Source organism: Chiloscyllium plagiosum, unplaced genomic scaffold (genome assembly GCF_037043375.1).
Source record: "Chiloscyllium plagiosum isolate Xiang-an unplaced genomic scaffold, Cpla_swu_hap1 HiC_scaffold_11, whole genome shotgun sequence".
Taxonomy (NCBI): domain Eukaryota; kingdom Metazoa; phylum Chordata; class Chondrichthyes; order Orectolobiformes; family Hemiscylliidae; genus Chiloscyllium; species Chiloscyllium plagiosum.
This window is the reverse complement of record NW_028270149.1, coordinates 88,348,624-88,366,320: the sequence shown is the minus strand read 5'-3', so window position 1 is coordinate 88,366,320 and position 17,697 is coordinate 88,348,624. Positions and strand designations below refer to the sequence as shown.

At 45.2% G+C, this 17,697-nt stretch overlaps 1 protein-coding gene across 4 annotated transcripts in view; it reads right to left on the bottom strand.

Moving 5' to 3' along the window:
* Positions 1-479: 479 nt before the first annotated feature.
* Positions 480-17,697, bottom strand: part of LOC122557045 (gamma-aminobutyric acid receptor subunit beta-4-like) — a 171,413-nt gene continuing 154,195 nt past the window's right edge. For all 4 annotated transcript variants that reach the window (XM_087991800.1, XM_043704281.2, XM_043704282.2 and 1 more), the window contains 4 exons: positions 12,831-12,968; positions 12,300-12,452; positions 10,874-11,118; positions 480-1,898 (listed from right to left, as the gene is read on the bottom strand). In XM_087991800.1, the coding sequence (XP_087847926.1) occupies positions 1,548-1,898; positions 10,874-11,118; positions 12,300-12,452; positions 12,831-12,968 (887 nt within the window). In that variant the 3' untranslated portion in view covers positions 480-1,547. The remainder of the gene's footprint in view (positions 1,899-10,873; positions 11,119-12,299; positions 12,453-12,830; positions 12,969-17,697) is intronic.

Sequence of the window (17,697 nt, the reverse complement as noted above, 5' to 3'; positions counted from 1 at the left end):
AGTAGGAAAATTACATCTGTTATAACCAATTCTGCATGGATGATTAATGAGTTCTTGTAATGTTAGTTGTCAGGAGAAGACTAATATTGGTCCAATTTCAATTAGCTACTTGTGAAACATTTTTCCCCCCATTATCCCCCTTATTCCCTCACCAGTTTCCATCATCCTCCCTCTGCATCTGCTCCCTTCCCTCTCCCCCACCTTCTGCATCATTTCCTCCTTTGTCTCCTTCATCCTGTTCCCTCCCACTATTCCCCTACACTCCTCCCATCATTCCTGACCCCACCCTCCCCTGTCACTTCCTTCCCCTTCACATCTCCTGCCCTTGATTCCCCCTTTCCCTGTATTATCCCTCCCCCATCACCAATTCCCATCTTTCCCCCCTTCCATCTCCCCCTCTTCTCCCTTCCCCACCTCCACCACCCCCCACACTTATTATTTTAGAAACTTGATCAGATGGTTCCCCAAATTCTCAAAATTCAAGGGGATACAGGTCACAATTATGAAACCTTTCTGAATAATTTGAATCTTCTCGGCCTGGTGTTATACTGCCAAACCTATGTGACTACAAGTTGTCAGTGGATTTAACAATGTATGTTAAGCAGGAAGTGTTTGGACATTTCCTGCTGGAAAAATACAGGCAACATTTTGCTTGAAGACTGAAATGAAATGTCCACCTCTCAGTCAGTGCCCAGGACTCATTCATTGGTAAAGAGAAGTCCAATGGACAAGTTTGTGTGCATAGTTGAGTCGGTCATTGGGTAAGTTGATTCAGGTTGGTTCATGTCTGGTCGGACAATGCAAAAGGAGCAACAACCAGCCACTGCTGACTGGGAGTGAAGGATCAGATGGAAGTGGATTAGTACATGGCGATAGACTGGACCTCAAAGGTCTCCTGTACGAGCAACAAACACGCATGTTTGACCAGTGGAGAATAGATCATAACCATGAGGCTATTCCACAGCTCGAATTCACTGAGCGCTCCTTGTAAATGGGTTAACAGCTACAAGCCTCCCTGCAGGGCTCTCTGCTCATCCTCCATGCAGCAGAGAACAAGCCACAGGAGCCAATCTTCATGGAGCTTTCCTGTCTGGGCTCATGGTTCAGAACAGCTAACTGCAAATTGCTTTCAGTTCTAACCTTCTCTCTTCCATCAATGACACCTCCTCCTTCTTGCACACTCCACCCCAATATTTTCTCTCAACTATGCTTTATGAATGAAGAGGGTTCAGTCATTCAAAATGATGGTTTGTCATGGGATGCAGCAGTCCATGAAAGCCATCTACAATAGAGTTTGTAATTTGTACAGGTTTAAAATGATCGTCATGCACCATTAACAGCAGAAATTTGGGAAGCCATGTTTGGATTTCAGGGGAAACAAAACAGCTGGCAATCGAAAGGTGACATAACATTCTCGATGGATGTTAAGACCTTTCCAAATTGTCCTTGTTTTTACATGTGTACAAAGTCCTGGTCACACGAAGATTGGCAGTTGATTTAAGATGACCATGTGACCTGTCCATCTCTCTTTCTCTCTCTTCGCCCTCTCAGTGCACATAGTGCAGCCAGTAAATCACATTGAACAAGCCAAACGTTATGGGAAACACCACCCGGGACCATTTATCGATGGCGCTAACATCCGTCAACTTTGGGATCTTCAGCTTGAGTTTGGAGGACCGGCGACGGAGGCGGCTCTTGGTGGGGTCACGGTCTATGTTTCGCTCTCTGGTGCTCAGCCCTAGACCATCTCTGGATCCGACTCGACGGAACTGGATCCCAGAGCTGTCAAAGGACATGACGGAATTGCGTGAATCGCTCACACTGCTAGCAACCTCTGATGGGAGGACTTCATCGTTCAGTTCCAACGTGCTCAGGAGGATATTTCCATGTGCATCAACCTATATGCAGAAAGAACACAGCTTCAGGGTTATTCATATCACACATCCCTTCATACCACTCGAGTCAAAAGCAACCATTCTCAGCTCTGCAGTGTGGAGTTGCAATCGAGGTTAGGTTCACTGCTGACTGGTACAGTATCATATTCACAACTCCTATTCATGATCTGAAGGCACAATCCTGCTACAATTAAAGCTGGATTCAAAAGTTACTTCCAGGAATGATGATCATCACTGAGAAAGCCCATTAGAATCATGAGAGTCAGGACAGCATAGAGTCAGAGATCCATTACACCACACACTGAGGCCATTTAGTTCACTGAGTCCATGCTGGCTCTCTGTATACTAAACTCTGAGTCTCTTTCTTCCACTCTATCCCCATACATTTGTTAGTGTATTCCCCATTCAGTAACTGAATTTAAATAATTGACTGTCTTCACTTCCTCAAAGGCAGTGAGTAACAGGTTATTATCACTCGCATTTTTTGTATATAATATTCCTCCTCACATTCTACACCTCCCCCACATCTCTGACTCAAAACCTATTACCCCTTATCCTTGTACCATCAGACAATGGGAACAATCTTTCCTTATCTATCATCTCCAAACCTTTCCTCATCTTGTCAACTTCAATCAAATCTCCCCTAAGTCTCTTTCACTCCATGGAGAACAATCAAGCCTTGTCACTAAACTCCTTCATCCCTGGAGCAATCTGGTAAATCTCCTCTGCATCAAAGGTCCCTCACATCCTTCCTGAAGTTTTGGGACCGGAACTGGACCCAATGTTCTAGTTGTGGCTGCCCTGATCTTTATAAAGGTTCAGCAAAACCTCTTTGCTTTAGTATCAAAAATCTCTATTAAGGAAACATCAATACATAGAAACACAGAAAATAGTTGTTGTAGATCATTTGGCCGCCCAACTATTCAATACAATCATGGCTGATCATGCAATCTCAGTATCCCAATCCTGCTCTCTCCCCATACCCTTTGATCCCTATTAACTGCAAGGGCTATATCCAGCTCCTTCTTGAAAATATCTGATGAACTGGCCCCAACAGTTTCCTGTGGGTGAGAATTCCACAGGTTCACAACTCTCTGAGGGAAGAAATTCTTCTTCATCTCAGTCCTGAATGGCTTCTCGCTTATTCTTAGACTGTGACCCTAGTTCTGGACCTCTTCAACATCGGGAACATTCTTCCCACATCTAGCCTGTCTTGTCACATCAGGATTTTATATGTTTCTATGCAATCACCACATATTTTTGTAAATTCCAGTGAGTACAAGCCCAGTCGATCCAATCTTTCTTCATATGTTAGTCATGTCATCTGGGAATCAGTTTGCAAGACTCCCTCAATAGCAAGAATATCCTTCCTCAGACTAGGAGACCAAAACTGTACTCAATACTCAAGGTGTCACCAAGGTCCTGTATAACTGCAGCAAGACTAGAATCATAGAGTCATAGAGATGTACTGCACGGAAACAGACCTTTCGGTGCAACTCGTCCATGCCGATCAGATATCCCAACTTAACCTAGTCCCATTTGCCAGCACTTGGCCCATATCCCTCTAAACCCTTCCTATTCATATAGCCATCCAGATGCCTTTTAAATGTTGCAATTGGCTCTTTCCTGATGAAAGGCTTTTGCCCGAAACATCGATTTTCCTCGGATGCTGCCTGACCTGCTATGCTTTTCCAGCACCACTCTAATCTAGACTCTCCTAGACTCAAATCCTCTTGCTCTGAAGGCCAGCCAGCATGCTACTAGCTTTCCTCACTGCCTGCTGCATCTGCATGTTAACCTACAGAGACTGTTCCACCATGACACCCAGGTCTCATTGCACCTCACCTCTTCCTAAACTGCCATCATTCAGATAATAAGCTGCCTTCCTGAATTTGCAACAAAAGTAGACAACCTCATATTTATCCACATTATTTTGCATTTTCCAAGTGTTTGCCCACTCAGCTAGCTTGTCCAAGTCACCCTGCAGCCTCTTAGCATCCTCTGCACAGCATACACTGCCACCCAGCTGAATGTCATCTGCAAATTTGGAGATATTAGTTAAATTCTTTTACCCAAATCATTGCTGTATATTGTGAAAAGGTGGGGGTCCCAGCACTGAACCTTGCAGTACCCCACTTGCCACTGCCTGCCACTCTGAAAAGGAGCCATTTATTCCAACTGTCTGCCAATGAGTTCTCTATTCGTATCAATACATTACCTCAGATATTAGGAGCTTTAATTTTTCTTACTAATCTCTTGCACAGAACCTTGTCAAAATTCTTTTGAAAGTCCAGATACACAACATCTACTGATTCACCCTTGTCCACTCTATTGGTCACACGCACCAAAAACGTTGAAGCACAGATACGATAGGATTAACTAATCACTTTTTCAATGTGTCCTATCAACTTCAATGATTGATGCCCATGATCCCTCAGGTCACTCTGTCACTGAAAACTCTTTCAAATTAGGATATTCATTCTATGTTTTCAAAATAAAAATTACTGCTGGCCACCATTTATTGCCCGTCCCTAGTTGCCCCTGAGAAGGTGGTAGTGAGCTGTCTTCTTGAACTGCTGTAGTCCACCAGTAGGTTGATCCATAATGCCCTTAGGGAGGGAATTCCAGGATTTTGACCCAACAACAGTGATGGAATACTGATATATTTCCAAGTCAGGATGGTGAGTGGTGTGGAGGGGAACTTGAAGGTGGTGGTTTTCTCATATATATGCTGCCCTTATGCTTCTGGATGGAAGTGGTTGTGGGTTTGTAAGATGCTGTCTGAGGTTCTTTGGTGAATTTCTGCAGTGCATCTTGTAGATCGTACACACTGTTGCTACTGAGCATCGGTTATGGAGGGAGTGGATGCTTGTGGATGTAATGCCAATCAAGCAATCTGTTTTGTCCTGGATAGTGTCAAATCTTTGAGTGTTGTTGGGACTGCACTCATCCAGGCAAGTGGGGTTTATTCAATCACACTCCTGACTTGTGTCTTGTAGACGGTGGACAGACTTTGGGAAGTAAGGAGGTGAGTTGCTAACCACAGTATTCCTAGCCTCTGACCTGCTCTTGCAGCTACTGTGTTCATTGGGTGAGTCCAGTTGAGCTTCAGGTCAATGATAACCCCAGTTGATAGTGTTGATCGAGGGGGATTCAGTGATGGTAACACCATTGAATGTCAAGGAGGGGTGGTTACATTGTCTCTTATTGGTGATGGGCATAGCCTGACATTTGTGTGGCAGAAATGTTATTTAACAGTTGTCAGCCCAAGCCTGGACATTGGCCAGATTTTGTTGCATTTGAACATAGACTGCTTCAGTATCTGAGGAGTCGTGAATGTTGCTGAAGATTGTGCAATCATTGGTGAATACTTCCACTTCTGACCTTATGATGGAGGGAAGGTCATTGATGAAGTTGCTGAAGATGGTTTGGCCTCAGACACTGCCCTGAGGAACTCTTGCAGAGATATTCTGGAGCTGAGATGACTGACCTCCAACAATCATGACCATCTTCTTATGTGTCAGGTCTGATTCCAACCACTGTTGACATCAATCAAATATTGACATTTCCTATGCCTTCTTTTAAAATGTATCTCCTGTATTAAATTCCATCTGCCTCTTGTTTGCCGATTCTGCTCATCTTTCTATGTCCTATTGAAGTTTGCCTCACTGTTTGCCACATCTCCACATTTGGTATCACCAGCAACTCTTGAAATTTTGTTCTATGTTCCAATGTCCTACTCATTAAATTGTAGCAAAAAAAAAGTAGTCCAGCACTGTCCCTTGGTGAACACCACAACCTACTATCCTGCAGTCTGACAACCAACCAGCTACTGTGACCTATCGTCTCCTTCCCTTCAGCCAATAATTTCATCCAAGCTACTGACACTGATTCCTACTGCATACGACTCAAATTTGTTAGCCAGCCTTTTCTGTGATACTTTGCTGATGGCTTTAAAATTCATATAAATAGCTTCCACTACATTCCCTTGATCAGCCTTCTCTAGCTCTTAGTTCATCAACAAATATATGGTCTATCTTTTACAAATGTCTTCAGCAACATGGTCTGTCTTTTACAAATGTCTTCATCAACATGGTGTGTATTTCACAAATCTGCTGTTAGATCTCCTAAATGAACTCAAATCTTTCCTAGCATCTGCTTACTTCAACAGAATAGATTTTGGAATTTTATAAGGATGCTGTATTGCACCAAATCACTAATGTATTTGTACTGTGCTGTGTATAAGAATGAGGCCAGATAAGATTCCTTGAATTACACATGATGACGGTTGGTTTTATTGCTAATCAGGGGAGGTGATAGACTTAATGCTAGAGACCCAGATAATATTTGGGGATTTGGGTTCAAATCCCAATTTTGAATTTGAGTTCAATAAACAATCCTGGAATTAAGAGTTTAATAATGACCATGAATTAATTCCTGAATATCAGAAAAGCACATCTAGTTCATTAATGTCCTTTCGGGAGGAAAATTGCCATCCTTATCATGTCTGGTCTACATATAACTCCCAACGACAGCAATATGGCCGACTCTTAAGTGCCCTTTAGGCAATTAGGGATGGGGTAATAATGCTGGCTTAGCCAGTGATGGCCTCATACCATGAATGAATTTTTAAAAAAGCCCATGCCAGCAAGGAAAATGCAACTTGCTGATGAAAAAAATATAGAAAAGTCCCTAAAGATTCACTGATAACATTTGCAGTTGAGAGTTGCTTTGAGGTTTTGAAAAGTATATTCCTTTTCCCCTGGGCAAGGCCTTTTAGTTGAGGTTCTATCCATTATAAGATTGTAGACCTACTTTTTTTCTCAGTAACTTTCAAAGCTTAGCTTGTTAATTAGAGAGAGATGGTCACTCCAGCAGCTTGTGTCTTCTCTGACTAACTTCACCCCTGCCATCTTCCATCAGGTTGCACCTGGCATTGTCTCCTTTTTCCTCACTTGATGATTTCCCACCTTATGGTAGATGGAACCCTCAGCCATGTCCGACCTATCTCCTGCACTTCAGTTCTTGCCCCTTCCCCTACCTCCCAGAACAATAATTGGGCTTCCCCTGCCCTCACCTGTCTCTGCATTCACTGCCACCTTTAGCATGACCATAGAATCACTACAATGTGGCAACAGACTCATGTTCTACCCTATTACTCTACATTGCAGCTGACTCATGCACCTAACCAACACATCCCTGAACACTATGGGTAGATTTAGCACGGTCAATTCCCCGAACCCGCACATCTTTGGATTGTGGGAGGAAACCTGAACACCCAGAGGGAACCCACACCAACATGGGGAGAATGTGAAAACTCCACACGATCGCCTGAGGGTGGATTTGAACCTGGGTCCCTTGCACTGTGAGGAAGCAGTGCTAACCATTGAGCCACTGTACCTCCCTCAAACACATCTTCCCTTCCCCTCAGCATTCTACAGGGACCATTCCCTCCATGATTCTCTGGTATCTCCTTCATCATTCCTTATGCTCCCTATCTCCCCCATGGCATCTTCCCATGCAATTGAGAAGGTGTAAAATTTGCTAATTCATGAAGGCCTCGAACACACCTTCCAAGTAAAGCAGCATTTCACTTTTATTTATTTCAATCAAGTCTACTGTATTTGCTGTTCACAGTGTGGTCTCTTTTACATGACCAGATTAAGTAACCGCTTTGTGGAATGCCTCCTCTGCATTGGTAGGAATGACCCCAACCTCCCAGATACTTAGTATTTCAATAAGCCAACTTACTTGGTCTCATCCAACATTTCTGTCTTGGGCCTGCTGCATTGTTCCAACAATGCACAACACAAACTCAAGGAACAACACTTCATTTTCTGCCTAGGAACTTTATAGCTCTCTAGAATCGATACTGAGTTCTACAAGGTGGAGTATGAACTTTGTCCTTCATTTTGATCCCACCACCCGCCTACTCTCTCAGTTGCATTTTGTTTGTGTGTTGAAGGCTTTGCTCACAGCAGAGTGGACCCTGTACTTCCTTTTCGTACTTACTGTTTAAAACCTATTTTACATTTCTATCTCTCCTTCACCACCATCAGTATTTTTGTTTGTCTTTTGCACTGGGCCCCCTCACCATCTGTTCCACTCACTCCTGCTCTGCCTCCGTCAAAAGTACCAAAACAAAAATTCCAACCCCTTTTAGTTCTGAAGAAGTCTTACCAGACTCAAAACGTTAACTCTGTTTCTCTCTCCAGAGATGCTGCATATTTCCTGAGTTTCTCCAGCACTTTGATTTTTTTCAATTTCAGATTTCCAGCATCTGCAATATTTTGCTTTTAATAAAATGACAACATATAACAACATTACAATATTTGGATACTTTTTCAGGATGGTTGTTTCTAAAACCTTACACCGCATCTGAAGTTAAACTGACCAGCCTAAAAAGCCTTTAACGTCCTTGGTATGCCACATCAACAGCATAACCTTCATTAGTCCTCTCTGTTGCCACTTTAATAAACTCCTCCAAATTAATTAAACATAATTTGTCCTTAAGAAGTCCAGGCTGGTTGTCTTTAGTTTTTAACTCATATTTGCCTAGCTGACTGTTAATTCTGTCCAATGCTAGTGTTTGTCAAAGCTTAAAATGTAGGGCAAATCCAACCTGGCCAATTACTGCCCCATCAATCTTCTCTTGATCAGAAGAAAACTGATAGAAGGTGTCATCAACAATGCTATCCAGCAACAACCTGCTCAGTCACACTCAGATGGGGTTCTTCCAGGGCCACTCAACCAGAAGTGGCAGATACAAATCACTACAAATGCTGGAGGAAACATCACAGAAGTGCTTCACAGGGGGCTCCCAAGCACTGAGGATGTCACCTAGACAGGGGACGAAACGTCTGCAACACAAATTCCCAGCTCGGCCAACAGAACCACAACAGGGCCACTCAGCTCCTGACCTCATTACAGCCTTGGTTTCAAAGCCTGACCACCATCTACAAGGCACAAGTCATGAGTGTGATAAAGTACTCTCCACTTGTCTGGGTGGGTGCAGCTCAAATAACATACAAAAAGCTTGACATAATCCAGGACAAAGCAGCCTGCTTGACTGGCACAACATTTACAAACATTCACATCTTCCACCACTAAAGCTCAGGAGCAGCAGTGTACCTACAGGCTTCACTGCAGATCTTTACCAGAGTTCCCTAGACAACAACTACCAAACCCATAGTCACTTCTATATAGAAGGACAAAGGCAGCAGATACATGAAAATACCACCATCCAAAAGTTCTCCTCCAAGCCATGCACCATCCTGACTTGGAAATACATCACTGTTTCTTCACTGTCGCTGGGTCAAAATCCTGGAACTCCCTCCCTAATGACGTTGCGGGTTTACCAACAGCACATGGATCGCAGCAGTTCAAAAAGATAGCTCACCCCCACCTTCTCAAGGGCAACTAGGAATGGGCAATAAATGCTGGCTCAAATAGTGATGCCCACATTCCCTGAAAAGACAAATATGAATCTGACCTGCACTGTAATTGGTGTACTTAGTCTAAGTGTAATTTGGTGCACTCTCAGATGCAGTCCAGAAGCTGCAATCTGATGCTATACACAGCAAATGTAATGCACCCAGTATGTAATCTGGCACTGTCTTGATCTGCCACATTCAGAGGCAGTCTGGAGGCACGGTGGCACAGTGGTTAGCACAGCTGCTTCACAGCGCCAGAGACCCGGGTTCAATTCCCGCCTCAGGTGACTGACTGTGTGGAGTTTGCACGTTCTCCCTGTATCTGCGTGGGTTTCCTCCGGGTGCTCCGGTTTCCTCCCACAGTCCAAAAATGTGCAGGTTAGGTGAGTTGGCCATGCTAAATTGTCCGTAGTGTTAGGTGAAGGGGTAAATGTAGGGGAATCGGTCTGGGTGGGTTGCGCTTCGGCAGGTTGGTGTGGACTTGTTGGGCCGAAGGGCCTGTTTCCATACTGTAAGTAATCTAATCTAAATATGTTAGTCCACAATTCAGTATCTCAGCTAGTTCACAAATAAATCAGGCAGCCTGCTATGAAGTACAGTCTGCACTCATGGTCTGTCTGATTTCAGGAAATATATTTAAACATCTGTATCTGTATCAAGAGTGTCATGCTGGAAGAGCACAGCCAGTCAGGCAGCATAAGCTATTCATCAGGAAGGAGGCTTGTTAGCCAAGGGGGCTGAGATAAATGGGAGGAGGATGGGGCTGGGGCAGTGGAGAGGTAGCTGGGAAAGCAATAGATAGATGAGGGTGGAGGAAAAGGTGATAGGTCGGAGAGGAGGATGGAGAGGATAGGTGGGAAGGAAGATGGACAGTTAGGACAGATCAAGAGAGCGGTGCCGAGTTTGAGGGTTGGATCTGGGAAAAGGTGGGGGAGGGGAAATGAAGAAACTAGTGAAATCCACATTGATCCCAAGGTGGAAGATGAGGCGTTCTTCCTCCAGGTGTTGGGTGGTGAGGTAGCGGCAAAGGGGGAGGCCCAGAACCTGCATGTCCTTGGGGGAGTGGGAGGGGGAGTTAAAGTGTTTGGCCACGGGCAATGGAGGAGGCCCCCAGATCCAGACCACATGGGACTGAATGCTCCTCCTGTCTCACAAGGCTTTTTGTTGCCATCTGACTCTTGTATGCTGTTGAACAGGGGTCGGTTTGAATTCCGTAAAACCAAAGCACTAAATGGTCTCAGGACTGGTCTGCGATTAACTCTGCCTTGCGTGGGTCAATATCTCCATCAGGTAATACCCAAAATGGTACAACCATTTGATTTGCTCTGTATTTCATTATAATCTCAAAGGATATAGGCTGTGGAATTATCTGTGTATATCATTACAATCTAGAATAATACAGACTTTGGATTAACTGTATTACAATCCATAAAGTGTTTCGTGTGAAGACTGCCCTCTCTTTGGAAGATATGGATGTGACAGAAGTTCGGTCAGCCAGAGGTGAATAGCAGCATTGCCTCCCCCTTTCCCTGTATCCCCACTCACTCTGGTGTTGCCAAGCCGTCCCCTCTCCGTGTTGCTTTTGCTGGTTTTCCCCATTGGCTTCTTTGGTTGGGCTGGGACTTTGCCGAAGAAGATGTAATTGACAAAGGCATACTCTAGCAAGGCGAGGAACACAAAGACAAAGCAGCCCATCAGGTAGATGTCAATGGCTTTCACGTAGGGGATCTTCGGGAGGGTTTCCCGTAGGTGGGTGTTGATGGTGGTCATGGTCAGCACAGTGGTAACACCTGGATCAGAGGCAAGGTGAAGCGTGGTTAAAGATTTCAGACAAACTTTGTGTTTACCCAGCTCCTTCCAACTGCAGTATTAACCCATTGCCCATCTGGTACAGACTTGTACAGATCAGCTTTCTCTGGGTTCAATCCCAGTGCCAGCACAGCAATCATTTGGTGCACTACAACTGATCATTGTTCCTTGGCCAAGGACAGGAAAGGAGCATTCAATAGCAACCTTTGAGACTGCTCAGTGGTTAGCATGTTGCCTCATAGTGCCAGGGACCTGGGTTCGAGTCCAATCATGGGTGACTGTCTGAATGGAGTTTGCACATTCTCCCCGTGTCTGTGTGGGTTTCCTCCGGGTGCTCCAGTTTCCTCCCACAGTCCACAGGTGTGCAGGTCAGGAGAATTGGCCATGCTAAATTGCCCATAGTTGTTAGGTGCGTTAGTCAGGGTAAATGCAGGGGAATGGTCTGGATGAGTTGCTCTTCAGAGGGTCGGTGTGGACTTGTTGGGCTGAAGGGCCTGTTCCATACTGTAGGGAATCTAATCTAATCAAAAAAACTTCAGATATGTCAGGGTGCTTTAGAGACAAAGGACCACTGTCCAAGTAGTGATCGACAGTTTGGATGTTGGAGAGTGACGTTACTAGGATACCCTTTGGCAAGCATTATTCAAGCCCTCAACCATGTGGGCGGCACGATGGCACAGTGGTTAGCACTGCTGCCTCACAGCGCCTGAGACCCGGGTTCAATTCCCGCCTCAGGCGACTGACTGTGTGGAGTTTGCACGTTCTCCCCGTGTCTGCGTGGGTTTCCTCCGGGTGCTCCGGTTTCCTCCCACAGTCCAAAGATGTGCAGGTCAGGTGAATTGGCCATGCTAAATTGCCCGTAGTGTTAGGTAAGGGGTAAATGTAAGGTGGATTGCGCTTCGGCGGGTTGGTGTGGACTTGTTGGGCCGAAGGGCCTGTTTCCACACTGTAATGTAATGTATGGTGGTGCAGAAACCAATGGTCTCCTTTTGTGCTTTAAGTATTCTGGGATTATGGGGTGGACAGAGACCAAGCAACAAGGGTATTATGGGATTTCCCTGAAGAATAGTCCATTCACTCCCTCTAACCCCCACCCCTGCATCCGATGATCCTGGTCATATGGGATGTGGGGATGATGCAGGTTTGATTGGTTGTAACTCACCAAGGGCCACTCGTGCAGCTGAAGCATCATAATTGATCCAGAAAGAGACCCAGGACAGGATGGTGATAAGGATCGATGGCATATAGGTCTGCAGAATAAAATAGCCAATGTTCCTCTTGATTCGAAAACTGAGTGACAAGCGAGGATATGAACCTGGCAGCAACAGAACATGAAATAATCAGGGGGCTGGTAAAGGTTAGATACAGAGTAAGCTCCCTCTACCCTGTCCCCATCAAAAACAACCAGGATAGGTACAGCACAGGGTTAGATATGGAGTACAGCTCTCTTTACATTGCCCCATGCAACACTCCCAGGACAGGGATAGTACAGGGTTAGATACAAAATAAAGCTCTCTCTCCACTGTCACCATCAAACGTTCCCAGAACAGGGACAGCACGGGGTAAGATAAATAATAAAGCTCCCTTATTTTAAAACTGTAAGTCAAGAGCTGTCTACACTGACACCAGCAATACTTAGAGACACAGGAGCTCAGATGGTATAAATAATAACATAAATCTTCCAACATATTACCTGTCGCAAAAACGACCTCCTTTGATAGCAAGCTCAGTTTGACAATTGTGAACTGAGGGAGTTCAAGGTTGTCTACCCCAGTCACGGCTGCATCATCACCTTCCCAGTGAAACACAATATCATCTGTCGTGTATCCATCTGCAAAGACAGTGTAGAAAGAGTCAGCCGACGACGTTCCTTGCTGGTAACAGGTCCAGTATGTGCAACGCAGCAGATATTAACCAGAGCCTGAACCTCAGCCTATAACAGTTTTTTATGTTAAATACCAAAAATGCTAATGACCTCGCCACGATTTTTCAAGCAGTAGATTCACATTGACATGAGAAAGATAGATGAAGGAGCTGTTTGAATAAGTTTGATCAGAATCCACAAGTCTTCATTCACAAGGTTAAGCCAGACTGCTGTCTATTAATGGGGTGAGCTAATAGGTGCCAGGTAAAGTTCAGTTCAAAGACATTTGACATCAGACTCATTGGTATAAAGATCATCAGTGACAGTGTAAAATAATGGCATCTATTTGAAAGGGTGTGCAGAGGACAGAAGTGGAAAAGTATAGAAGCTGTTAAAAATGTCAGGACAGTTTGTGAGCAGTTAATAAAACATAGTTTTCTAGTCTATATGAATAGGGGCATAGGGGAAAATAAGGAGGGAGTGTGGTAGGGAATATGGGAGGGAGTGTGGTAGGGAATATGGCAGGAAGTGTGGGAAGGTGTGCAGAAGGCAGTGCGGGAGGGTGTGAAGGAGGGAGTGTAGGAGGGTGTGAAGGAGGGAGTGCGGGAGGGAGTGTGCAGGAGGGAGTGCAGGAGGGAGTGCGGGATGAAGTGTGAGAGGGAGAGTAGGAGGGAATGTGGGAGGGAGTGTGGGAGGGAGTGCGGGAGAGAGTGCGGGAGGGAGTGTGGGAAGGAGTGCAGGAGGGAGAGTAGGAGGGAATGTAGGAGGGAGTCGAAGGAGGGAGAGTAGGAGGGAGTGCGGGAGGGAGTGCGTCGGAGAATGCGGGAGGGAGTGTGGGAGGGAGTGCAGGAGACAGTGCGAGAGGGAATGCGGGAGGGAATGCGGGAGGGAATGTTGGAAGGGACGTAGGAGGGAGTGCAGGAGGGAGTGCGGGAGGGAATGTAGGAGGGAGTGCAGAAGGGAATGTAGGAGGGAGTGCAGGAGGAAGTGTAGATTAGATTTCCTACAGTATGGAAACAGGGCCTTTGGCCCGACAAGTTCACACCGACCCTCCGAAGAGTAACCCACCCAGCCCCGTTCCCCTACCCTATATTTACCCTTGACTTACACTACGGGCAATTTAGCATGGCCAATTCACCTGACCTGCACATCTTTGGATTGTGGGAGGAAACCGGAGCACCCAGAGGAAACCCACACAGACATGGGGAGAATGTGCAAACTCCACACAGAGGTGGGAATTGAACTTGGGTCCCTGGTGCTGTGAGGCAGCAGTGCTAACCACTGAGCCACTGAAACTAGGTAGACCATCTGGCATCAATGTAGCCACCTGCAGTGACAGTGGTAAAAAACCTCCTCAGTAAAATCTGGAGGCTAGTGCTGTCTCACAGACTAGGCAGAAACAGCCTGACAGAGTCATACTCACAGAATTGTACCTTACAATGTCCCAGACATTACCATTACCATTCCTGGATATATCCTGTCTCACCGACAGGACAGTCCCAGCAGAGATGGTGGAACAGTGTATAGAACAACCTGATTATCCGAACATGACAGGCGAGGAGTATTTTGTTCGGATAACTGTGCGTTTGGATAACTGATTGTTCAGATAACAGATAACGGGACCTTGAGATCTCTGAAATTTGGACAATTGATGCTCAGATAACTGAGGTTGTTCTGTATACAGTTGGGAGGGAGTTGCCCTTCAAGACCTCAGCATTGACATGTAACCCCATGGTCAAATAAGTCTAAGGAAACCTCATGCTGATTACAACGCACTGTCCTCCCTTGGCCAATGAATCGGTAATCTTCCACATTGAACAACACTTGGAGCAAGCACTGAGGGTGGCAAGCACATAAAACGTCCTCTTGGATAAGGAATTTCAATGTCCATCACCATCAGCAGCAGTACTACTGATTGAGCTGGTTGGGTCGCCAAGGACATAGCTGCTAGACAGGGTCAACGGCAGGTGGTGAGATGACCAACTAGAGGGATAAATATGCAGTCAGGTCTTCTATAATATGATGGCTGTGTTTTTGTGCAACCACATGTTGTAGAAAAATCATGCTTTAAAACAGCGCTTAAAGTGTTGGCGCTGTAATTGCATTACTGCCAACATACATTTTAAAAGTTTGCGCTGTAGAAACAGCATCTGCAATTCGTCAATCGGGTTACAGCGAATGCGCATTGACGAATGCACGTTATAACATAACGACCTGTACTTGACCTCATCCTTGACGATTTGCCAGCTGCAGCTGCACTTACCACGACAGTATTGGTACAACCTTTACATTGAGATTTCCCTCCATCCTGTTACGTGAGACTATCACTGTGATCAATGGGACGGACATCGACAGATCTAACAATTCAAGACTAGGCATCTATGAGGTGTTATGGGCCAACAGCAGCAGAATTGGACTTCAGCACAATCTTCAACCTCATTGCCCAGCATATCCCCTACTCAACCATTACCAACAAGCCAAGGGGATCACCCCTGGTTCAATGGTGAGGGTATGCCAGGAGCAGCACCAGGCATACCTGAAAATGAGGTGTCAACCTTGTGATGCCACAAAACAGAACCACTTACATGTCAAATAGCATAAGCAGCAAGTTCTAGACAAAGCTAAGCAATCCCACAACCAACACCAGAGCTAAGTTCTGCTGTCCTGCGACATCCAGTCATGAATGGTGGTGGACAATTAAACAATTCACAGAGAAGGAGAGTCACAAGTATCTTCATCCTCAACAATGGAAGAGTCCAATGCAAATGAGAAGGCTGAAGCATTCACAGGAATATGCGGCCAAAAGTGTCGAGTGGATGATCTATTTTGGCCTCCTCTAGTGGTCACCAGATCACAGATACCAGTCTTGCCAATTTGATTCATTCCACATGTTATCAAGAAACAGTTGCAGGCACTGGACACTGCAAAGGCTATGGTCCTTGACAACATTTCAGCAATAGTACTGATGACTTGTACACCAGAACTATTCACACCTCTGGCCAAGCTCTTTCAGTACAATTACAACTCTGGAATCTCCCCGACAATGTGGAAATTTGCCCAGATATGTCCAGTGTACAGAAAGCAGGACAAATACCACCCAGCCAATTACTGCTCCAACAGCCTACTCTCGATCATCAGTAAAGTGATGGAAGGTGCCACCAAGCTGCACCTGCTCAACAATAACCAGCTCAGTGACACCCAGTTTGGGTTCCACTAGGGTCACTCAGCTCCTGACCTCATTACAGCCTTGGTTCAAACATGGGCAAAAAGGAGCTGAATTCCAGAAGGGAGGGGAGACTGACAGCCCTTGACATCAAGGCTACATTTGACAGAGTGTGGTATCAAAAGGCCCTCGAAAAATTGAGGTTAATTAGAATCAGAGGGAAAACTCTCCCCTGCTAGACTTATATCTGGCACAAAAGAAGACATTTCTGCAGGAGTTCCTCAGGGTAGTGTCCTAGACCCATTTCCAGCTGCTTCATCAATGACCTTTACTCCATTGTAAGGTTAGTAGTGAGAATGTTTGCTGATGATTGCACTATGTTCAGCTTCGTTCACAACTCCTTAGAAACTGAAGCAGTTTCCCTTGGTGGAGTGATTAATGATGAAGATTACAATGATGGAAATTTAAGGGGAGAAGGTTTAGAGGAAATGTGAAGAAAAATCTTTTCATGCAGAGAATAATGGGAATTTGGAACTCACTGTCTGTAAGGGTGGTTGAGGCAAAAACCCTCATTACATTTAACAATTATTTAGATGTATACTTACGATGCCAAGGCTTGGGGCTGGAAAATGGGATTAAAAGCTTTCTTTTAACCAGTAAAGATACAAAGGGCCAAAAGGTTTTTCTCCGTGCTGTAGACCTCTGACTGTCTGACTCGATATCTTTGCACGCAGAACAGCCTGAACAATATCCAGGTTTGGGCTGAAAAGTGACAAGTAACATTCGCAACACACAATCATGAGGCAATGATCATCTCTAACAATGAAGAGTCTAACAATTGCCCCCGATCTTCAAAGGTATTGCCATCATTAAATCCCCCACACTTAACATCTTTGAGGTTATCATTGATCTAAACTTGAACTGGACTCACCATATAAATACACTGGCAATAGGACCTGGTCAATGGCGAGGAATCCTGCAGTGAGTAAATCTCTGCCTGACTTTCCAAAGCCTGTCCACCATCTACAAGGCACAAGTTAGAAGCGTGGTGGAATACTCCCCACTTGCCTGGATGAGTGCAGCTCCAACAACACTCAAGAAGCTTGACACTGTCCAAGACAGAGAAGCCCCTTGATTGGCAAACCATCCACCAACATTCATTCTCTCCATCACCAATGCTCAGTAGCAGCTCTATGTGCTAGTTACAAGAATCACTGCAGAAATTCACCAAGGCTCCTTAGACAGCACCTTCAAAACCCATGACCACTTCCATCGAGAAGAACAAGGATGGCAGATCCATGGCAACACCACTATCTGAAAGTTTCTCTTCAAGTCACTCACCATCCTAACTTGGAAATACATCTCTGTTCCTTCACTGTTGCTGGGTAAAAAGTTTGGGATTCCGTCCCTAACATCACTCTATGTGTCCCTTCACCAAATGAACTGTAACAGTTCAAGAGGCAGCTCAGCACCAGTTTTTCAGGGCAATTCAGGAGGAGAAATAAATGTTGTCACAGCCAGCATCCCCCAAGC